Source organism: Carassius auratus, chromosome 41 (genome assembly GCF_003368295.1).
Source record: "Carassius auratus strain Wakin chromosome 41, ASM336829v1, whole genome shotgun sequence".
Lineage (NCBI taxonomy): Eukaryota > Metazoa > Chordata > Actinopteri > Cypriniformes > Cyprinidae > Carassius > Carassius auratus.
In genome coordinates this window covers 17,471,862-17,496,636 of record NC_039283.1, presented here as the reverse complement: position 1 = coordinate 17,496,636, position 24,775 = coordinate 17,471,862, and the positions used below count along the sequence as shown (strand labels likewise).

The following is a 24,775-nucleotide window of genomic DNA, read 5'->3' as shown; positions in this document are numbered from 1 at the left end:
AAAAGTTCATACTACAACAAGCGTGTAAAAGGCTGTACTGCTCCCCCTGGCTCTGCCCTTGTCTGTTATTTGTTGTTTCTGTATTCATGTATCTATTTGTGTTTTGTTACTGTTTGTGTCTTAAAGATTTAATAAAGATAAAAAAAATAAAAAAGGCTGCACTGAAGTTGCACTATTTATACAGAAGCAAATCTTGTCAGTCACACAATGATACTCACACACAGACAGTCATGTATATATATATACTTTATTAATTCTCTCTGGTAAAATAAAATTACAAAATAATTTCAACCTCAAACGGCACCTCCCTTATCTATAATTAATATTAATAAAAATCGTTATTTATACAGCAATCATAATTTCCATGACGAATGAGAAGAAGGCTATCGTATAATTATAATAAATGTGAGCTATAACTGCATCAGTAATTATTAATGGTAAAAAACTGAGCGATACAAAGCTAAGTTTCAGTAGTAGCATACTGTACAATATTCCAAGCGGATGTAATTCAGTATTCCGGCCACAGGATGTCACTATTAGTCAGTTTTCAAATTGGTCTCTCCATTGAAACGGGGTCAGAAGTAAAATAGTCTATTATTCCAACACCATTATAATAGAAGCAATCCCACTAAGAAAATGACTATAATCACTCATTCTACAGTTATTTCCGTGTGAGCAGCTGTTCCACCTTGATGGGGTGGGTTTTATAACGTATTTACTGGCTTCAGCGTTGCTCTTCGAAATAATGCTTTGCTCAAATGGCTGTTAGTCTCTTGCAGACTGTAAAAAGTGCTGTCCAGATATCATAACATTCTCAGCTGTTGATTATTTATAATCTCTCTAATACCAAGCACCCTAGTTCCATGTTTTGCAAGTCACACCTCACTCAATTTTTAGTCAACTATAGACAGAGCACTTTGGTAGCAAAGACAGAATCAGAAAAAGTGTGTGTTTGTGTGTGAGTGAGTGAGTGAGTGAGTGAGTGTCCATGCATGTTAACATGTCTGAGTCAGTGTCTTCTAAAATGTATACATTCATGGTAACAGTAGAGTACGTCCGTCTTGTGGACTACATGAAATATGGCAGTTTTCTCATAGGGTTTTTGTGCAAATGTCAGCGCCTCCTTCATCATTACACTGTATATTCTGGCGTTAAGCTGTGTTATGCTCGTTGTTATAGTGCATCATATGTGAATGCGTATGTATGGTTATGTCATCTCTTCGTTTCGACTAATCCTCTATCTCTCTGCCTCGGAGGGAACTTCCCACACCGGGGTCTCAGCAGCTGGAGCTGCTGGTGTTAGGACTGTCCTCGGTGGGCTGAGTCGGGACGGAGCCAGAGCCGGAGAGGGGGTTGGCAGCGGTTGGTGAGAGGGCAGAGGGCACAGTGGGGCTCAGGACCTTGGCATCACGCTCACGCAATAGTTGAACGAGCGCGGCATGTTGGGAAGTGAGCGTGGCCGACAAATGAGCGGGCAGAGCATTAAAGCCGGCCGTCAGCTGCTCCACCCGCTGCTCCAGACCTAACATCTGCCTCTCCAGATCCTCACTGCGGTCGTTCAGCTCAGACATCAGCTCATACATGACGCTCTGCATCTATGTAGACAGAGAATGAGAGCGCAGTTAGACAGATATACAGTGATAAAGTAACGTGAAGGATTCAGAGCAGTCAAAGAGTTCAAATACTATCCCAGAACAGAAGAAAGATTAAATAGAAAGAGCAGAGATAATAAATGGAGCAATAAATACCCAGAGGAAATAAAAACCTCAAATGAGATCTCTTTAAAGTCAACATGGTGTTCACAATCCATTTGCTCTTAATGTGTTACGTTTCTGAGGAAACAGGATTTTCACTTATAAAAAGTATTGGATGGAACTTGATGGGCCTTATCCGTTGGGAAATGATTGGGTTGTGAACAGTAGGCGTTATGCACCAAAATGGAGTAAAAACAAGTAGATATTGCAAAAACAAGACGATATTTGTCTGTTGGTTAGCATTATTCAATAGTGACAAGAAAAGCAGAGGAAGAGTAAGTTATTACATATTAATGATTGATTATGATGACAATATTTTTTTACATACACTGATGCACTGCTCGTAATAGGTCCAGGAATGTGCATTAAGTAAACGGTCAATTTTGATCTCATCTTGACTTTAATATCTCCGTTGCTTTGGCTAGACAGCCAAATAAAATTAAACAGAGATTAAATGGAGATTTATGCTTGAGTTTTCAGCTTCTTCAATTTTTCTTATGAGGAAAAGATTCCGGACTAAATCTCCTTGCCTTTCCTTTCGAGGTTGTCAATGAGAAACTGGGCTCAAAGTGCAAAATCATCTAAACTATGGAATCCGTATTCATTTTATAGCACTACACCAGTGTTTGTCAGTAGTCTCTTTAAGTTTATTCTCAGGAAGTTTAAGAGAAACATCTGAGACAAAATTAAAACGAATTAAATGTAACTAACAGGTTTCCTAAGCACTGAAAGGGTATCATATGAGCAATCAAATGGTCCTCTGGGTAAGAAGAACAGGTTAAAGAACTTACAGTAGTCTAGTAGTCCTAGTCTTAATTACTATTTCTCTTTTTTTTTTTACAATAAAAATATATAAAAGTATGTTACATTTCAAGAAGCAACAATTTGAGACAACATTACTTTTTTTCAAAGAACATATCTTGAATGACGTTTATTTTTCTTTCCCGACTGGCGAACAGTTTGACTTTATGCACAAGTCTATTAAAATTTAGTGAGGTTTATATTCCAGAGAGAGAGAGAGAGAGAGAGAAATTAATTGCCAGTCGGGCAAGAAATGTGAGAAGCAACTCTGTATAAGATATTAAACACTAATAAAAAATAAATTTACCTTGCTTTATGTCAGAGAGAGCATGCAATAAAATTTACCTTGAGCAACCCAAATGAATTGATTTTCATACAAAGCACAAAATAAAAATCAAGTCCAGCTCACGACATGTACACTGTAATGAAAATGGTGCACAGTCTAAGAAAACTCAACAACTCCCTCTCACATAAAAGAAATAAAAACACTTTTAGAAAAAAAAAAAACGCCCAAACACACATAGCCATCAAGGAAAATATCTTGAATTGCACAAATTTTCTGTCATTCTTTAACTTCCTGTCTCTCTCCCCTCCCACCCTCTCCCTCTCCACGTCTCCTCGTTCCCACTGTCATCCCTTGCTTTAACACTTGTTCAGGTTGCTAGGAGACACAAAGTCACAGAAACAAACGGGTCAGCATGGAAACAGCTAAATGCTGAGATATATTTGGGAAAGGTATGTGTGTCACAGAGCATTTTGTGTTGCAGTCGATGTGCTTGCAGCCTTGGGTGTTATAAAGTGTGTGTGTGTGTGTGTGTGTGGGCATGGTAAAATTGCAGGAAAGGGAACACAATGTCATTGAAAGTGTGTGTGGGTGTCTACTGTTTCCTATCAGATGTAATGTGCATATGTGCAGGCTCTGATGTGCGACCATGTCTGTGATTTGTGTTGATGTGTGTGCATTTACAGTAGTCTTACCTTTGATAAGTCCACCAGAGTATTGGCTTGATCACTGAGTTTTCTCTGCTCCATTTTAACACTTCGCAATCTACAAAAACAGGGACACACACACACACACACACACACACAATCCATTAGATCTCCCTCTAATCTCTCTAGCACCAACGGCCCTCAATTGTGAACCTCAAATAGCTAATTAACTTAATCATCTTGTTTTCTTTTGTTTGTTGTTGAAGAGAATCCCCCAAGATGAATATGCAATTACGGCGTAAATCCTAAAAGCATTAGACTTAAAAGGATTGCATACGTGTAGGATTTCTTTAAAACACAGCCTTCGTTTCGAAAGGAGCCCTTAAAATTGGCGGACAGGGCCATGACAAAACATTGACAGGAGGATTAGAGTTTTTAAAATGATGAGTGGTGTGGTGGGCACCCACACAGAGGATAGTGTTCACATCAGAAGCTGATACAATAGTCACTGTTTGGCCAGACAATCACAAATAGGGAAACATGGTGACTTCAGTAGTGTAACGATGTTCAGAAAAGCCAGAGGGACATGTCATTACCAAATTGGATGGGCTTATGAATATTAATTAGGTGACATAACATTACTTTGCTCAGCAGTTGTGATTAGCTAAAAGGCAAGCTAACTCTAGCCATATAAACATTAGCGCTTGCTTATTTGTCCACACTCCAAAAAATGCAGGGTTCTTTCAACCCAACTTTGAGTGAAATATGGATGAACCGAGCTGTTGGGTTAAATCTTTTAATTAAATATTTGACCTAAAGTTGGTTTGAAACAACCCAGTATTTTTTAGAATGCACCCTCAAAGCAACCACTTGACAGAGGCATCTGTTTGGTCTTAAAGGGATAGTTCACCCCCCCCCCCCCCAAAAAAATACAAATAAACTCACCCTCATGCTATACAGTAGGTGTATATGACATTCTTCTTTCAGATGAATACAGTCGGAGTTATATTAAATAATGTCCGGAATAATCCATGTTTTATAATGGGACTGGATGGTAGCCCAAAATTCCAATAAATTGCACCCATCCATTATGAAAGAAGTCCACATGGGGGTTAAAAAGGCCTTCTTAAGCAAAGTGATGCATTTCATTTGTGTAAGAAAAATATTCATATTTACAACTTTATAAACCTTCATCTCTAGCTTCCACTAACTATTCTATTCAAGTTCACGAGAGAGTGGCGTCCAGCGGGTGACGTAGGATGTAAGCGTAGCATAAGCTCTGGTGAGAATATGCTAGTCTCGTGAGAAAAAAGTTGTTTATAGCAAAAAACAGTGTCCTCTTGGCTTATATCGACATTCTCCAACATTTTTCTTTACAAATCCTTTATTTGTACAACTAATTCCTGACCGTGTTCATCACTGCGTTTGCCTACGTCATACATCATCCACTGGACGCCACTTTCTCGTGAACTTGAATACAACAGTTGGCAGAAGCTAGAGATTAAGGTTTATAAAGTTGTAAATATGAATATTTTTCTTAAACAAACAAAACGCATCACTTTGTTTCTGAAAGCCCCCTGGAGCCATGTGGACTTCTTTCATAATGGATGGGTGACATTGTTTGGGCTTCAAATTTTGGGTTACCATCAACTCCCATTATAAAGCATGGATTAGCCTGGACATTTTTTAATATAACTCTGATCGTATTTGTCAGAAACAACAATGTAATATACAGTACACCTAGGATGGCTTGAGGGTGAGTAATCAGGGTCATTTTCATTTTTGGGTGAACTAAATGTACCAAAATAAAAAACAGTCATACAAGTTTTGGGCAACATGAGGATCAGTAAATAATGAATTAATTTTTGGGTGAACAATCCCTTTAAAGCTGATATTATAATAATCTAAAACAAAGGACAATAAAAACCTGTTTATTTTAAGTGTTCACTGCAGTCTGTCACTTTAAATGCTCTGACTGAATGTTTTTATTAATGATTATTACAACTTTTCATTATAGTTATCGTTGTTTGTGTGAATGGCTCTTTACAATGGGTGCTACATGCGTGATCTGTGGGATCAAATTATGCTGATAAGGCCTGAAAAAAAAATATATAAAGAATTTGGTATTTGGATTATACAAAAACCGAATTACATTTTAAATCTCAAGTTAAAGTTTCACAGTTTCAAGATGTAGTCCAAAAAAAAAAAAAAAAACAGGTCTGAAGTGATTAATGATACAGAAAACCATCATCACATATGAATGTTAGAGAAAAGAGCTTGATAAATTAGCACATACAGCTATTAGAAAAAAGCTGCCTCCTTCAGATTCCTTCAGTTTGTGAAGATTTTTGTCATTTTCTTTCTCAGATACTGTATCAGAGGACAGGTCAGACATCCCAACTACCACTCAGCCCAAATGCGAAGCACTTCAAATGCTTTTTGTGTGATTTTATCTTATATCGCTAAAGTTCACTTTGCATTATTGGTCCATGAGTGTGATCAATGTGAGAATATAAAGTGCCTAGATGAGAGTTTGAGTCAAGCTGTGTGTCTGTGATGGGAGGTTGTTTTTCTCACTGGTGAATGGCTTGGAGGAACTTCCTCTGATGCTTGCGTACGCGGGAGTGGTCAATTTTCTTCATCAGTTTGGTGTGCTTGTATATCAGCCAAGTCTCTCGTAGAACATTCGCCGCTGCGTTCTTTATCTGAGGGGACATGTCACCATAACAACAATATAAGCAACAGGAAAAACATCTCAGGAGAAAGTTATCACAGCTCTGCTTCGCCAATACACGCACACAACCCCAAACATCTGCCAAATTAAAGGTACTCTTGGGAGATATTCCAGAGCGACTTGATTTTGTAGGACATTATTCTGTCAATTCACTATCCTGGCCCCATACCAGCAATGTCCAATAAAAGAGGGTCAACTCTAAAGCTGTTACAATATACCTTTATATCTTTGTGGTAAAGTTTTGAAGGACAAAATTAAAGCCGCCTTTTCTGGTCTGCCAAACTACTGACTGAAAGACATTCATTTCCAATGGAGAGATGTACGGCAGCTGCATGGAGCTGAAATCATATGCACATGTGACATTTTTGGATCCAATTTGAGCCTTGAATCGATTAAAATAATTAAACCATATGTGAGCATCCGACCAGAAGTGAAGCTTTCTAATTAAGAAGACGACTGTGATATGAGAGTTTCCGATTTCCATTTGTTTTTTGAATAATCTACATTCTGAGCAGTTTTGATATATTGAGCTTAGTTGAGCTAGGTTTTTGCAATCCATATATTTATAGACAGAACCTGTTTTGTTTTCCATATAAAAAGTCTCAAAATGTATTCAACATGATGTAAATAAATTGTTATAGAGTAAGAATATGTGAATAACTCAATTTTGACAAAAAATGGCATATAAAACCCTTAAAAATATATGCATTTATTTATTTATTTTAATATAATTATTACTTAATTATTTACACTTATTAGCCCTAAAAATACATTTAAATACATTTATATATCACAATCAGTTTAAAAAAATTGAAGGGGCTGCCACTAGGGACAAAATTCAATAATTCTGCGCAGATTTCGAGATCGGGGCACAACAGAATGTTTTGAAGTTCAAATATTACAACATTTTTAACTCCTGCCCCCTGGCCTTGAAGACCTCCTCGTGCATCGCATGATTTGTTTGTGATCTCCCGAAGCCACAAAATCTCTCTAAATCTCACATATGGCACCAGAAAAGGGAGAGGAAGAGCAAATAAAACACAAAATTGAATAAGAAAATCTGCTAAAGAAAAATGAATGAGGAGACTTCAAAGGAGCACCTCTTCAGAGAAAAGAACAATTACATCCACGGTGGGCAACGGAGGGACGATAGAACCTAAGATAGAATAAGATCCTGATTTGACAGTATTTCTCCACCCATAGGGCAGCACCAGGCTTTTTTTAAGCACTGTGTCTGAATTTAGCACTGCACAGCTCTGATTAATTAACAGTGGTCAGTGTATTTAATAATACAACAGTAGGAGCTCTGGCCCAACCTCAACGCAGGTCTCAATTATGAGAAGAGCCAGAGACAGGGCAAGTTAGAGAGTGAGAGAGGGAGGAAGATGATACCGATGTAATTTAGGCAGGGATGCTCATAGCAGTCTACAAGTGGAGTTTACTTATATCTGAAATCCAAATGACATTGAAGCAGTATTATAGTGTTTAATAAATACTGCTACTACAATAAAAGTAAAGTTCAGAAAAGCTCCCTTATATCTCCTAGACTCACAAACTGGATTATACAATATTGCTGACCTATTTAGATACAAAGGGCCATTAGTAATCCATACTGTCCCTACAACGACTTTATATATTATACTATTATACTTTTATATATATATATATACACACAGTATGCGCTGATTTTTCCTGAAATGTGATTTTCATGTACAGGGTCATTTCAAGGCATAGGCGACTTAGACTTCTTTTTTTTTTCCATTTACATGACTTTTTAGGGTCCTGAAATCACCTATCCTACCTTATGCATCCAGGTTTCCCAAAACTGTGATGGAAAGAACAATATTTTAGGTTGCTATAGCCTATTTTAATGTTGGTTTTATCTTATTTTAAATCATTTTCATGCTGAGGCCCTCTTGGAAGTTTGCTGACGGCCCCTGGTTGAGAACCACTGATTTAATCAAAACTGTTCTAACCAGGTAATCAACAAACTATTTGCTCTACCTTCAGTTTCAACAAGTTGGCTTTAATTTGTAAGCGTGTTTGAGAATAAACATGTTAACCAACCATAATGACCTCTTAATACATTATTGCCGTTTATATATATATTTATATATTTTTTTGTTTTTTTTACATGGCAAATACTTCTAGGTACTGCACAATCAATCAAAGACAAGATTTGACAAGAGAGCAAGAGAGAGACTGTCAGAGAGGTCAAAGCAGTTGCAAGCAGACATTAGAGAGAAAAAGGATGAGGGCAAAACTGTAATGAAGTCTGGACCATCATTGTTGACTATGTGGAAAATTGAAGCCTTACCATTACAGCAGCTGCCAGACTCACCAAGTCAATCATAAAACATTTCTCCAAGAAAAAAAGTACGTTTGCAGGATATGCACTACACTTTTACAATAGAGTTAATGGAGTTGTTTCACTGTATTATTGATCATATACTCTGGGCTACTCTCAGAATTGGCACAAAACCTCATGATTGTATAATTTCTTCATTTATTACACCTTAGATTAAACACTGGATAGATATTCTGTCAGTTTGATTAGGTAATATAAGCATGTTGCATATGGATGATTTATAACTTGTATCTTGCATATTTTCTACACTTCTACCTTTTTCTTAGTGTGAAGAGCTTTTTAATAAACTGAGGAACCGGTTTTCATAAAGAATCTTTAGTGCAGTGGAAAGGTTCTATGGATAATATCTAATATCATTTGTTTTTAAAAGTGTACTGAAAAAAACTGGTAGTTAAAATGACTGACAATACATTACAACCTTTAAAAACAATAATTGCACGAAAGAAAATATTTACAACCCACATGAATGCATATTTATTCTTGAAGACTGGCTTTTACAAGTGTGGTTAGTGTATTTAATATATTTACCACTTTGAAAATGGTACCAACATGATCAGAAAACTGGAATACTGTATAACGAGCACATTAGCGTTTATATTTAAAGATAGTTTGCGGTAAACAATTCTAGCCTGAGAAGCTTGTCCATCTTTACCATACTTTATTCAATCCCAACCCAAATATGGACTAACCCAAGTGTTTTTGTAAAATTTTTAACCAAACAATTGGTATAGTCCATATCTGAACCAAAATTGGGTTGGAACAACCCAGCGTTTGGAACACAAGCGGTTTTCCTCCTAATGTGGAGACGGAGGAACACCATGCACCCTGTAATACAGTTAAAGGGAAAACTTTTGTTGCCGTGTCTCCACGGCAACAGGTCTGTGATGTCAAAGTTGCCAGTGCATTTTATCTCTTTTAGTAGAGGTTTGTAACCATAGTAGCAGCAAACTCAATGCACGAGGATGATTCTCACAGTTTCTATACAGCATTTATCAATGGGTCTCTTTCTCTCTCTTTCTCTTTCACCCCAAAGCCTGTTAAACTGAGGCAACTGAGTGCATGTGAGGTAACAAACGTAAAAAAAACAGCTCATTTTCCACCTTCTTTCTCACTTGAGGAAGACATTTACTACAGCTGCTCCTCTGCAGCAGCACTTCACTGCTAAAGTGATTTCTTTTTAATCTGCATTAAAATTATTGATCACCAGCCTTCTAGTCACTGATGCCGGCCGTGATGTTGCCTACATATTTGATACGAGGAGCTATTTCTGAGCTCTTCAAGTGCATCAAAATTTTAACAGGACCTACGGAGAAAGAAAACTGATACATGTATATGCTCTTCTGAAAACAAAGCTGTGTCTGTGTGTCCATTTAGTGAATTGTGAGTGTATGTGTGTCTGTGTGTTTACCCGTTTGGTGAGCTGTGTGTCCATCATAAAGTTATGCACATGCTTCTCCGCCTTTGTCAGTTCAAGCTTCCTGGCTACCACTGCAACAACCAAAGCAGTGCATCCTGCTCCCTGCGAGAAACAAGAGACGAGGTCAAGGTGAGAGGACACGCATGCATGAAAACCTTATATATTTGTATCATTAGCAGAAGTCACATGGAACAACATATTTGAAAATAAATAAGGAAGGTCCCATGGATGGGCCATGGAAACATTAACTCCCTTTCATTCCAGATGAGAGAGCACTAGAAAGAGAAAAAAATGGATATGAAACAAAAAAGTGTTTGTAAAGTGGTTTAAGTAAAAGGCGATAAATTACAAATAAGTCAGGCAAAATCCTAAGAAAAAAAATGTAATAATAACAAAAAATGAAGACAATTTTAGGACTGTTAGGATTGTTTGCAGTGTTACATTCTGTGGCGTCATGCACCTATTTCTTTTAACCAGGGCAACCAGTGGCAGTTCTGTACACTTGGATCCCTAGGGGAGATGAGGCATGACAAAAGAGGAAAAAAGTTTTTAAAGACTGACTCTAGTGGTACCAGTTTCGACCTAACAAATAGCAGCTCTGATGTTTAAATAATATCTCATTTTGCAATATTGTTTAAATGTTTGGGCTCAGTAAGATTTTAAATTATGAGGAGTCTATTATGCTCACCAGGCTGCATTTATTTGATCAAAAATACAGTAAAATAGTAATATTGTGAAATATATAACACCAACGTGTCAGAAAAGAATAAAAATGTAAAAATTAATAAAAACAGAATCACTGAGTTGAAAAAAAAAATCAGAATCACCTTTTCCTTTAATTATAGCCTTTAGTCTGTTAGGAAGTCTCTACTAACTTTACACATCCAGCAGAGTTTAATTTAAGCAGAGTAATTAAAATTACATAAAATTATAAAATATAATTTTATGTAATTAAAAATGGATGGATGGATGGATGGATGAAACATGACCCTGACATGAGATTCTTGAGATTTCCTGAGAATATTATAGGCATTACGGAGAAGAGACCAGGATGATACGAGAGAGAGACAGAGAGAGAGAGAGAGAGGTTTATTCCTGTAAACTGAAGAAATCACAGACCACTACACCAAAGTGATAGAGGCACGCAGACGAAAAGAGACTGAGACAGGTTGTGGGAAAATGAGGAAATAAACCCATTAAGCGGTGAAGAGCTGGAGTGATGCAGACAGGGAGAGAGGAATACAATTACAGTTCAAGAAGAGAGAAACAATAGTTTAGCAAAGAAAGAGGTCTGGGGAAAAAAGCGACAAAAAGGGTAGTGGTGGTGTTAACGAGGTCACAGAACTACTAATAAGAAATGAATTTGAATTAAAAAAGTGACTAATAAAAGTGTGTTTCCTAAGGCTTATACGTGTATAGTGTGTGTGTGATGTTAATGGAATGTTTTTTAACCCACTTGTAGGACATACAGAAGAGAAACGTTAATCCAAAAATACTCTCAGCCCATTTCACAAGACATAAAAATAAAGCAAAAAACCCCATTTTCAAGAAGCACTTTTGTTGCCCATATTCACCACTTAATAAAACATGAAGTCCATCCACGGAAAACCCCTCTACGACATCGACAAAGTGTGTATCTGCGTTTTCCACATGGCAACTTGTATAAAAACCATTCCCAAATAAAACACAAAACATTTATCTCTTAAAGTGACAAAAGAGTGCCAGAGAGATCCGTTTATCTGCAGACATCCTCCATTTCAGTTCATATTTCACATCTTTCCAGATCTGAAGGTTATTAATGTCATGCGGAGAAAAGAAAAAGCACCTGCCCTCAGACCAGAATACATTGTGTTAGAGCTGACAATGCTGAATCTTCACTGTTATGACGCCAGAGAAAGGAAAGTTGAGGAAGTAAGTTATTAAAGACACTATATTGATATATAACGTACTCCATTTCACATCTACATTTGCAGAGAGGATAGACAGGTGTTCCTTGCATCCCTAAATCCTCAAGCAGCACCAAGAGACTGGCAAACTAAAACCCTGCCCAAACACTCCCGTTCCCGCAGGGCAGTGGTACAGTCTAACAGAGTTGGCCTTCGGTGTTGTCATAGCAACAAGTCCCATAATTCTGCCTATAGAAGTTCATTACAATCACTCTTAACAGTAAAAGAAATCACATCCAACACTCTTTCTCTCTTCTCTCGCTCTCTTTCTCTTATACCTATTCTGTAGTGTTTCATCTCTTTAGCAGCTCATATTTAAAAATGGAAAGAACACAAGTGGTTTGAAATATTAGCTGCCCTTTCCAACAATTAAGACTGTGAGAATATGTCAGTGTTATCTGCATATATATACAGTATATATATATATATATATATATATATATATATATATATATATATATATATATATATATATATATATATATATATATATATATATATATATATCAGCTGAATGATAAGCATGAATGATAAGCATGTTTTTTAATTAAAATTCATTTTGGGGAGCATAAAGCCAAAATGTCAAGATGATACAATTGCCCTGCTATTATAACAAAAAAGAAAAGAAAATCCTCATTAAAATAATGACATTCATTAAAAGAAATCCTTATTATGCAGTTTGGCTTAATCTTTTTTAAAATACATATATTTATTAAATATATTAAAAATCATATATCAAAACTCAACTGTCATGTGATGTAATCAACATGCCAAGTGGGAAATTAAATCATAGAGAAATGATTCAAGGTGTCATATGACATGGTTAGTTCAGGTGGTAAAAATATCACCCCTAAAAAACTGATTTTTTTTTAGTATAATAATTAGGTTTAATAATATATTTGATAAAAAATTACATTTTATTTTATGAAAAATACATTTTTTTTTATTATGACTGTGAAAATATTTTGGTCCTATTTACTTGATTGCTACACCACATTACATTTTAGTGTCTTTATTTTTTTTATTCTTTAAAATTCAGAGAATACAAAAGATAGATACGAATAATACATTAATTCAGAGAATCCATATCTAATCATTTGTCACGTGTTTTAAACTAGAGTTTTCTTTATAACGGACATTCTTATTTGGCACAAACCCATCTGCTATGTGATTGTGTGTGTGTGTGTGTGTGTGTGTGTGTGTGTGTGTGTGTGTGTGGTGTGTGTGTGTGTGTGCGTGTGTGTGTGTGTGGAATTGAGAAGGAAAGATGAAAATCTAAAAAAAACTCCTAAAATGAAAATAAACAGAAAAAGAACCACCATGTCCCGTTAACCACCACTCTCTGTGAGGATATTTTCAGAGACACTGAAACTGACAGTATGTGAACAGAAAGAACAAATACTCCAAACACAACAACAGAGAGAGGAGAGAAACAAGAGGAAGGGACCTCTACTAACAGATATTTACCATCTGCAAACTCAACATCAAAACAAACACATCTAAACCGTTGCTATGCACCACCTGTCAGGCTTTCCTCAAGCACAGAGACACACAGTACAGGCTCAGCTCAGAGAGGCAGAACAATGGCAGCCCACAACAGCCTCAAAGATGGACAAATGTGCCATCCCAGAATACACAAAAAGGATTCATCCTAACCACACTCAATGTTTGCAAGCTGTGTCCTGGTGTTTGCTAACAGACATGGGTGGTGAGACTGTGGTTTGGGTTTCTAGAAATAAGATAACAAGTAGGAAAACATATGTTTAGACTGTCCCTTGCTGCCGTGGGCGTGAAACCGCTGTGCTCTCTCTCTCTCTCTCTCTCTCTCTCTCTCTCTCTGTGTGTGTGTGTGTGTGTGTGTTTATACCATAATCCCTGTGAGCAGACACACCCCCTTGCCACAGTAGGTGTGAGGCACCATGTCTCCATATCCAATGGAGAGGAAGGTGATGGAGATGAGCCACATTGCACCCAAAAAATTACTGGTCACATCCTGAGCATCATGATACCTGGAAGAGAGAGAGAGAAAGAAAGAAGCTGAGGCTCAGTTGGGAAAGATTTGATTATTGAAGGAAACTTTGAACAGGTTCTGCCTGTGGAAGGTATGGAGAAGCAATAACTGGATGTGAAATAGGCACAAATATCACATCAAAGTTTTCACATCAAATACTTTCATATGTTTCCATTCCTTAATTTGATCTGCAAAGCATTCTGAAGGAAACAGTTTGCCCACAGGCTTTTCGAGAAGCTTCTTAAATGTTTGTTACACATTTGATATAAAATAAAATAAAATATTATGGTTTCTCCCAGCCATCTCATAAATATAAACATTTATTTAAAAAATATTTAAATACTTAAATACTTAAATATTTAAATATATTTTGATACTTGAATAAAGAATCTTGCAAGTCAATCAATCTGAACAAGTGCTTCTATTTTATGTTATGGTCGAGATCGAGTTGGCCGTGACAATACACACACACACACACACACACACACACACACACATATATATATATATGAGCTGGATGGGTGAAAGAAATTGTCTAAAGCATTTTGAGAGAGCGATAGGATGCATACATTTAATTATGACTTTTTTATTATTATTAATATTTTTACTAAAATTACCAATTGAATTGTGTAGACAAAGAAGTAAATTTGCAAATTTCAAGTTAACATCAACAGCAGTTTTGAGGTAGAACAGCAGATTTCTCTTTTATTTGTACAATAGCATCAGTACACAGTTTCTTCGAAGTCCACTCAAAGCATCATAGCAGCCTCCCAAGAACGTAGTTAAAATAAGTTCATCCAGGTAGGGGGAGGTGTAAAGTCCACTGTGTGCAGTGTGTGCTGGACTGAGTAAGAGCAGCACACAGCCTGCAGGGAGACTCCTCCTCTGGAAAGGGCCTTTAACATGATGACTTTGAGTGCAGTGCACAAAAATAGAGCAGATCCCTGTAGGCTCATCTCACAACAGCGCTGCCCTGATCAGACGTGGCAATTCAAATGCACAAACCGTCACTCACATCACGCTGCTCAAGCCTGCTGCTATCAAAATAATCATTAAACCTCAGGTCCCCAATCCAGGGAACCCTCAATATTTTAAAGTGTCTACCCCAAGACTAACACACATCTAGAGTTTGTAACCATGACAACATCCCTGGTAGAGTCAGAAACACCCACTTACTGGCCTGAGGGCCTAGTTTATCCCGCAACCCTTTTAAGATGCAACATGGGAAATCTGTTGATGCACGTCGTGACTGGCTGCTGCCTGGAGTGCATGAGTGTCTGGAAAAGCAGGAACACTGCTTAGATAGACAGGTCGTCTGGAAACAAGGGTGTGAATGAAAGTGCTCCTGTTCTGTCTCTTTCTTTCCTTCTATCCCTCTTTCCCTCTGGTCTCTTTTCCTGCCCACAGAACAGTGGATGTGTATAGCGAGTGTTTGCACACCTCAGATGGTGAGTTATCATCCAGGCAGTGCCACTTATTGGTGAGGATTCAGGTGAGTCCTCATTAAGCATAAGAAACTTGACAGTGTCTAGACAGAAAGGTGCAATTGGAAACACAATGATTAATTTGTTCATTCTTGCTCACGCTCGTTCTCTCTCTCACCTCTCACACACTCGTACAGTCCAGGCAGCGATGATCCACAGGGAGATACTGAAGACCAGCAGCACAGTGCCCGGGCATATGGTCATCAGGGTCTTCATCACAAACCGTGTGTTAAAGTGCACCTGAAAAGAGATTCTTGTCAGTCTGGATGTCATTCATCACTGTCACAATAAATGAAGCTACACAACTTACAACATCTGCAAGAAGCTTTTACTGATGATAGAAGTGGCATAAAATTATCCTAAACTGGTAAACATTATATCGTTATAATATTATACCTATAGTTTTCTCTATAGGATTCTCAAATTTGATTTTTGCCCTTTGTCCAAATATATATATATATATATATATATATATATATATATATATATATATATATATATATATATATTTTTTTTTTTTTTTTTTTTTTTTTTTCAGTTAACTAATAAACCTTCAATAAACACATTGGTATGTTCACAGTTCTCTGATGCTGGTTGGTGGTCACATGACATGCAGGTAAACCAATAAAATAATGAATGTCTTAAGTAATTTATTTAGATTTATTTAGGTTTGTATTAATTATTCCTGCAACCATATAGGGCTCACACTTGCTCTCCCAGAGGTTTGTGAACACCAGTTTGGGAACACCTAGTTTCTAGTAAAGAAATGTATGCAGGTTCTTCTTTAACTTCCCAACAAAAATTCAATCTAATAATAAAGATTTACATATCTTATATGAATATGAATTTGTCAGACATGAAACAGGATGTTGAATGCACATCAAACACTTTAATATACTTATAGCACCGTTTCAAAGCCTAAAAGCTGTTTAATATGCAATTGAAGTAAAACAATATTCTCATGAGATAGTATTTATTGCAGAAATTCAAATAGCTCTAAATGATATCTGACTGGTTAATAGTTTTAAAGCCAATTTAGTTTCTACACGTTACTAAATAAATGCAAAATAAATAAGAAGATAATAAGGGCATATCATCTCCAAAAGGCAGCATATGCTGCTGTGGTGGTGAGACTGGGTCCAACTTGTTACTTATGGAGGTCTTATTAATATTAAGAACATCAAAAGCTCACATTTGGCCTTATATTTGTCACAGCAATTGCACTTGGAAATGAAAACTTGATCTAAGATCAAAAGTTGTGTAATGTCTTTGTGCAAAAATGAATGACTGTGACCTGAACTACTGTAATTAATGTGAAATACTGAGTGTGCCCTGAATGAAATCTACAGGAAGCCCAAATTTCAGCTCCACAATTGGTTTCTTTTTCTTTCTTTTTTTCTTTTTCAGCTCAGTTTGAATCTCTTTTCTGGGTCGTTTGAAGAACAAGAAGTGTTGCCATTGTATGTTTGAACACTATTTCATCTATACTTGACTGAAAACAATAATATTCATTATCATCATCATTATTATTGATTTGTGTTGCTTAAAAGTCACATAAAGGGCAGCTCTCCAGGGGGGAGGCGGAGATCTCGAGCTAAGATGGACCACATGATCATTAATGATAAAACAGCACATGAGAGGAAAGAGAATTTGCATTTACATCTCTTTGAAACAAGAGCTTTCCTCAAAGGACAAAGTGATTACCATCTCCAATCAGCCATTGAAATTAAACTACAGAAGGACTCTTTTCACCTGTTTGGGGTTATTTTAATGGCACCCAAGGACGAAACTCAAACTTTGAACTATCAAACACTTGACAGCCACAGCAGTCATTCTTCAGTCTCTCTTAAGCACAAAGCTGAATATTCAGTGACATCAATCAGCTCTCTAAAGGAGAGCCAAGATAAACCTGCTTGAAAAACGCTCAGCCATCCATCATAAAATCCATTAACAGAGATGATTCATCAGTCACATCAACTGACCCTAAGCTGTTGTGCTGCATCCTAACAATGCAAAAACAATTAGATGAAGCTTCTGTCCAAAGCTGACCTTCAACAGAAGCGACGTCTCAACACTAGTTCACTCTAACCCAGCAAATGCCAAGACACACCAAATAGCAAATGGGTTTTTTGTTGGATCAGCTAACTTAAGTTTAGTAGCATGACAATAGTTCATATAACTTGCCACTTTTTCCAATAAGTAGCAGCCTAGTGTGACAAAACAACATTTCATGTCACATTGAAATTGTACAGAAATCATTACAGCTGAGCCAAGTATATGGTAATCAAAAGCTCTCTCCTAAATGTCCTCAGCACTGGTCTGTTTAGTTTTAGTTGCTCATGTGAATGAAGCAGTTCCAAAAGAAACAAGAGTCAAGTTTCTCTTGTGCAGAAGGGCGTCTTTTTATAATTAAGTAGTTAAACGCTGCTGTTTGTCACGAATCTTGAATCAAGATTCATTTAGAACCACTCATTGCATTTGAGCACAAAAAAAGGTTTTTTTTTTTTTATTATTATAAATGATCAGATAGCAATATATTTTTGATGATTCTGCCACCTTAAGTAGCTTTAATATAGTCAGCTACTTCATATTACTAAATAATACCCATGGTTTATAGCAGGGAATTTCAAACTTTTTGTCAGTCAAATCCCTTAGACCAAAAATGTTTACTTGAAGTACTCCCTAAGACAATATGTTAAGATTAAAATATAATTTTACAAGTATCATAAGATAATAATACTATTATAGTGTTTTTTTAATATTTTGAATTATTGTCTGACAAAAATTTTTTTTCTCTGTTTTTGTTTGTTTGTTTATAGTGGCAGAATATAGTGTTTATATAGTGTTTATATAATGTTTTTAATATGCCTATCATTTTATTCATTTTATTTGAGGTTTAGTTAATTTAGTAAATTAAATTAAACTAAATGAAAAAAAATATATAAAATATGAAATTTTTGCCTTGGCAAGCAAAAAAAAAAGTGTATTTTACTTCAAGCAACATCTTTTTTTAATGGCTTTTGTTTTAGTTTAAGTTAACTAATAATTCATAATAATAGTTTAGTTCAGGGGTTTTGAAAAAAAATTGTAAAAAAAAAAAATTACAAAGTTTTTTTGTTTTTGTTTTATGTAAAGACTGCTCAGAAATCATAAGAATAATCCCAGTTAATTTAGTCTATAATTAGTTCCATGTTTTAACTCTTTACGGGTCCCTAGAAAAGGGATCCTCATATTTGGGGGTCCAAGGAATCAAAAAGTTTTGACTGTAGTTTTATTACTAGTTTTATTATTTAGAAACTCTTTTCTAGAAACTCAATTTTGGATCAGTGTGTGAACCCTGTTGCTGTTTGTTGGGTCAGTGTGAACCAGCTTATAAATGTACAACAATCTCCATCAGTAAAGCTGACAGGTTAATGTTCCTCAAGAGACTGAACAAACCACATAAGCACACAAAACATCTTCCTCCAGTGCTGAAAACCATAGGTCTCTGTGCTCATGATTGTCCTCATAAAATGAACTTTACTGCCCTCAGCCACACTATGTACAGCGTTTTTCTCAGCTGAACAGATTCTGCTCCTTCAGCACTGACATGCAGTCACATTCGGATGGGACAAAAGCATATTCCCCTGAGAGGATGTTTATTGGATCTAGGCGCAGACTGAAAGGGTAAAGCCGGCAAGCTAATGAGGTTTGGACTAGGTTGTCTATAATAACTGAAAGCTAGCTAGCTGCTAGCATTCCCCTTCATCTCAAAGGCAATGGCTTGGCTGGCACAGAACCCTCCAAATGTATATAATTTCACGCCTTTAAGAGATCTCCAAATGGGAATCAGATGATATGTTACTTGCAACAACAAGAAAATGTAGTCAGAATACATATTTTAACCAGAATATATCCACCAGCAGGGGCTAATGGGGCCATGGTAAATAAAAGAAAATGGGAAGAAATGAAAGCTATATTCACAATCAAATGCTACAAATAATAATTTTGAGTTTTGAGTGATTGGGTTGACCTCTGACCTTGTTGAGTGCCCCTATGCTGCGGGAGGAGGCGTCGGTGAAGAGCTTGCTATGTAGCAGCATGACTCGGGCGATGAGGTAGAGTCTAAGGAACATGGGTACAGATAGCACCATGTCTAGATCTGCCTCTGCCTGCGAGGGAGCGTAGGAGAAGGCCAGTCTCGCCCGCCACATGAACTTGAAGTCCCCCGGCACCGGGTGAACCGCCGAAACAATCAGCTCCAGAGCGATAAGCAGCACTCGCTCTATGGTCATGGCGATCCGCCAGTCGTCCGCACCATTGTCAATGACGAAGAGCTGGAGGGGAAAAGTCAGAATGGGAATGTTAAACATTGCAAATTAAGCGGAATTTCCCGGCAAAGCTTCAATTTACATAATGGATATCAAATTTGCATTCGGTCTTTTAAAAGTGCTCGAGGGAACACGGCAGTCACTAGCTGCAACAATGACATAACACAAAGAAATAAAACCCAGCCACCATAAAAGCTTTATTAACTGTTCTTTTAATCTAACACCATGCCCAAATTAAATGCAATTGTGTAAAGCAATAAAAAAGTACATTTGATTTTTGTTCTGTTTATTAATTTATTTTACACAAATATGAAAAACCTGCAGATAAAAATAAAATACAATGAAATGTATTGGATGAAATCCTGCTAAAAGTTTAAAACCTAGAGGTATGGCTGTGTGCAATATATGTCTAGCAAAATAGTAAAGTACACATAAATTGTAATTTTAAATCAAATTTATTCATAAACAAAAAATCACTACTCTAAAAAATCAACAGAAATTCTAGAAGGATCAAATGCACAAAAGCACAAATTTTCTTCTGTTTTTTGGGAAGGATGGATGGATAGATAGACAGAAAAATAAACAAATAAATACAAAAAAGATACTTAAATTATGATAAAATAAAATAATTTATTATACAGTTATTGATAATTAAACAAGCCACAATTTGGCTTAATATCTTAACATAATACATAGACAGAAGATTTTGTCAGTCCTTTGCTTTCTGTTTATGCCCTGGGTAGCCCCGGCTACATTAAAATCTCATTGGTCAAAAAAACCTGCTTCACATACTGTACATGTATATAGAGCTGATTATCTTATAAATACAAAAAAAAAAAATCCTAAAACCCAAAAGAGAATGTACATCGCCATTAATTCCCTCAGGAATTCATCATCATCAGGAATCATTTTTTCATTTGGGGCCTGTCTGTGTGTAATTTATACTAAATAAAACAGAAAGTACTTATAAACAATCATTTCCAATAATAAATGTATTCATAAATCAAAAAGTGCTATTTTAAAAACCCATTAGAGATTCCAAAGGGAACCCAAGGCCCAAAAAATGCTAATTCTCTTCCGGATTTTAGGACCAAACAGCTCTATGAAATATAAAGTACATTCTGATCTGCTAAAATTGTGTTGCGTCGCACTGACTTTTCACTTTCAGTGTGAACAGACAAATTGCTTGTCACGTTGCACCTCTTAGGATTCATCAATGCACATGAAAGAGAAAAAAACAGAAGTCCAGTTGCGTAACAACTCAAGACCAACCGTTCATCATCCATTTAATCAAAAACTTCAACTACACATTAATAATTCAGATTAGCTCATTAGAACAACTAATAAATAGAGCTGCTGTTCGACTAACTGAATGAGTAAAGTGTGTTTTCAGACCCAGAGCAGGACGCGAAATGAGAGGGAAACAGATTGATGAGCCCTACAACGAGAACACGCTCAGATAGTCATTTTATCCTGCCAGGAATGCCAAACAGATAAGCAATAAGCAAACAGAATTCCTCTGGCATAATGTGCACTGACAGTTATATGGCTCTCTCTCTCTTTCTCTCATTCGTTCTCCCAATGCAACTTCATGTCGGGCGGTATATCAACAGAGCCTAACGACAGAATGGGAAGCTAATTCTGCTGGCTGCTGGTGTTAGATGTGTTTAATGTTAATTGTAAGTGTTAGACTGGCGAGGTTTGTTTAACTGATAAGCAGAAGGCAAGCAGGGTTTTCCCCACTGAGACATACACACATTCACACACACTCGCACACCCAAAGGAGTGCTGCAAATGATTATACAGGAATCCTGAGAACACATGAATGAATTCGTATACCGCGTTCGTCTATTTGACACAAGGTTATATCTCAGTGCAACAGGTCTTTCTGGGATCTAGTGAAATTGCTTTGTTTGTCTAATTGTTAATGCATGTGTACTTCTGACACGGTGTGTGCGAAGGGCATGGTGCATGTCGTATAACTGTAAAATGCGCATGTTTGTTTGCTTGTTTTTTCTGGAAAAGCCAGTCTTGTCATGGTGACTGTTGCCTAGGCGACAACATCAAAGACCAGCCAAGCTTAATTAGGGTCCCCTGGTGAGAGAGGGAGAGAATGACTATGTGTTTGTGCATGTGTGTGTGTGTGTGTGTGTGCGTGTGCGTGTGTGAGCGAAAAAGAGAGAGAGCATGAGGAAAGCAAGAGGGAGCAAGATAGAAAGGAGGTGGAATGATGGGAAAGAAGCTGAGAAAGGGAATGAATGTGCGGGAAAAATACTCGTGTGTAGGTGGGTGGAAGGAGAATGAAAGAGAATGTGTGAGTGTGTGTATGAGAGCACATGTGAATCTGTGAGAGGCTTGTATGGATGGGTGTATGACTTATGAATGATGGTTGAACGATATGGGTTGTAATGACTGATACCATTGAAATACCAGTGGACTGTGGCTGATTCAGTGTTGACTGAATGAGATAATAATAATACTGATTAAATTAAACACCTGTTTTACACAATATTAACAAATATTTGAAGACAGATAAGATTGTTTATCGTTAGTTATCATTAAAGGTTAAATGTTTACATATTTCAATATTAAATGCACTGCAATTAGAAAAAACACCTACATATTAAGAAAACATCTTAGTCGATTTGACAACACACGCACTGAAAATTCTCACAACACAAACAAATACAGAAACGAGCTGCAAATACCCCAAACAAACAAATACAGAAACGAGCTGCAAATACCCCAAACAAACAAATACAGAAACGAGCTGCAAATACCCCAAACAAACAAGTACAGACACGTGCTGCAAATACCCAAAACAAACAAATATAGAAACGAGCTGCAAATACTCACAACCAAGAAATACAGAAATGAGCTGCAAGTACTCACAACAAACAAATACAGAAACAAGCTTCAAATACTCACAACACAAACAAATACAGAAACGAGCTTCAAATACTCACAACACAAACAAATACAGAAACGAGCTTCAAATACTCACAACAAACAAATACAGAAATGTGCTGGAAATACTCACAACAAACAAATACAGAAATGTGCTGAAAATACCCACAACACAAACAAATGAAGAAACGAGTTGCAAAAACTCACAACAAACAAATACAAAAACGAGCTTCAAATACTCAAAAACACCAGATTTTGTACAACATTTCTTTGTTGTGAGAATTTTAATTGTGTTGCTGTATTTGTTTGTGTGTGAGAATTTGCAGCGCATGTGTTGTCAAATTGATGAAGATGTTTTCTTAATTTGCTTGTTTTTTTTATTTGAATGTGTTTTTTCATTTGCAGCGTGTTGATCCCTCTCGGCCACCGTATTTTTCTGACATGTTGGTGTTATATCTTTCACTTGGATGTTATAAGTTGCACTGAGCAAATACAGCTGGATAAAACAAAAAAATATCTATCATTACTTATGACTGCTTCCATACTTTCAAATATTTCCTGAGAATAATCACAATCTTTATCTCCATAAAAAAAATATTTCTGTAAGCTGTGCATTTATGGGTATTCATGGGAATTTTACATATAACTTTGAGGACAATAAAAGACACTAAAAGCATTAAAATCTCACTTTGCTTTATTATCATCTCTTCCTTTCCTCCTCCACACATTACTCCTTATTCATCTCTCCGCTACCTACAACACCCCTACCCCTCCCACCCCTACTGTCGTACTTTTTGTAGCCAAATCGCCACCAGCATATGCTGAATAATTAAATTCCATTAGTGAAGGTAATCTGTCAACATGAGTGACTAAACCGAGCTTCCTCCCTAAACCTATCAGAGAGCGAGAGAGAGAGAGAGAGAGAGAGAGAGAGAGAGAGAGAGAGAGAAACCCAGAACCTCCCAACAAATGAGGACCAAAGCCAATTAGGAAAAATTTGGAAATTAAGGAAGGATGAATAGGAGAGCAGACAGCAAAATTAAGGACTACAGAAAGAGAATAATTTAGAGGTTGGGAAAAAGGGGACAGTCCAAAAGGGAGACAGAGGTTGAAAGAGGAGAGGGAAAGAGTGAAGCAGAGCGAGAATAATATTGTCTGTTTTGTTGTTTTAGCCTGTCAGAGATGAACACCTTTGTAATGATAATGTAATTATAAGTCACACACAGACACACTGAATAGAAACAAACACTTACATTCATACTAATTCAGATCACCTCACTTCCTCGTAATCACAAGACCAGGCAAACACGCTGGCATTTTCTTCTCTTTTATCATTGCTTGTCAGATTGTATGATATGACTCTAGTGAGATCTTAAATAAAAGTCAAAGCAAGCATCAACTGTCTTTATGTCAGAATATATGATGTAAAGTTCTGCAGACTTTTGTCAACTGACAGCTTTGTCTGGGCAGTTTGTCCATTCTGACATCCTCAGTTACAAACAAAAAAACTCAAATACCATACAAACCCTGGCAAACCCTTAAAGTTGGCTAGTTTTTACCTGGGAATGAGTGAACTCAATGAACTATCATAAGTGTATGATATCAGTATCATAATGTGAGGGGAATGTTAATTAACAACCAGTATTGTTGTTAACTTAAACTATCAAAAATGTAAAAAAAAAAAAAAAAAAAAAAAAAAATGAAATAAAGTAAAATATAAATAATAGATGAAAAGGTTAAACTTAAATAAAAAGTGCTGCCTTGACAGCAAACTGAAGTTCAAGTTGACCAAAAAAAAAAAAAAAAAACTAAACTAAAGGTAAATCAAAAAAGACAAAAAAAGGCAATGGCATTAAAATATCTATAGAAAATATAAAAATAAAGCTAATTCAAAATAATAATAAATACTATAAAATATAGAAATAAAATATAGAAACACTAAAACAACATTGTTAACAACTAAATTATGTTACTAACCTTAATAATTTCCATGATGACGCTAACACCTGTTTAATGTTTTCGTTGACCTATTTACCTCACACACACACACACACACACACACACAAACACACACACAAAGTTAGTGTGTCTTGAGCAGCAGTCACACTGCAGG

General features: G+C 36.5%; 1 protein-coding gene across 3 annotated transcripts in view; it reads right to left on the bottom strand.

Moving 5' to 3' along the window:
• Window positions 1–241: 241 nt before the first annotated feature.
• Window positions 242–24,775, bottom strand: part of LOC113059110 (small conductance calcium-activated potassium channel protein 2) — a 45,846-nt gene continuing 21,312 nt past the window's right edge. For all 3 annotated transcript variants that reach the window (XM_026227378.1, XM_026227379.1, XM_026227377.1), the window contains 7 exons: window positions 19,465–19,761; window positions 15,564–15,685; window positions 13,818–13,959; window positions 9,996–10,106; window positions 6,063–6,190; window positions 3,534–3,603; window positions 242–1,595 (listed from right to left, as the gene is read on the bottom strand). In XM_026227378.1, coding sequence (XP_026083163.1) covers window positions 1,278–1,595; window positions 3,534–3,603; window positions 6,063–6,190; window positions 9,996–10,106; window positions 13,818–13,959; window positions 15,564–15,685; window positions 19,465–19,761 — 1,188 coding nt within the window. In that variant the 3' untranslated portion in view covers window positions 242–1,277. The remainder of the gene's footprint in view (window positions 1,596–3,533; window positions 3,604–6,062; window positions 6,191–9,995; window positions 10,107–13,817; window positions 13,960–15,563; window positions 15,686–19,464; window positions 19,762–24,775) is intronic.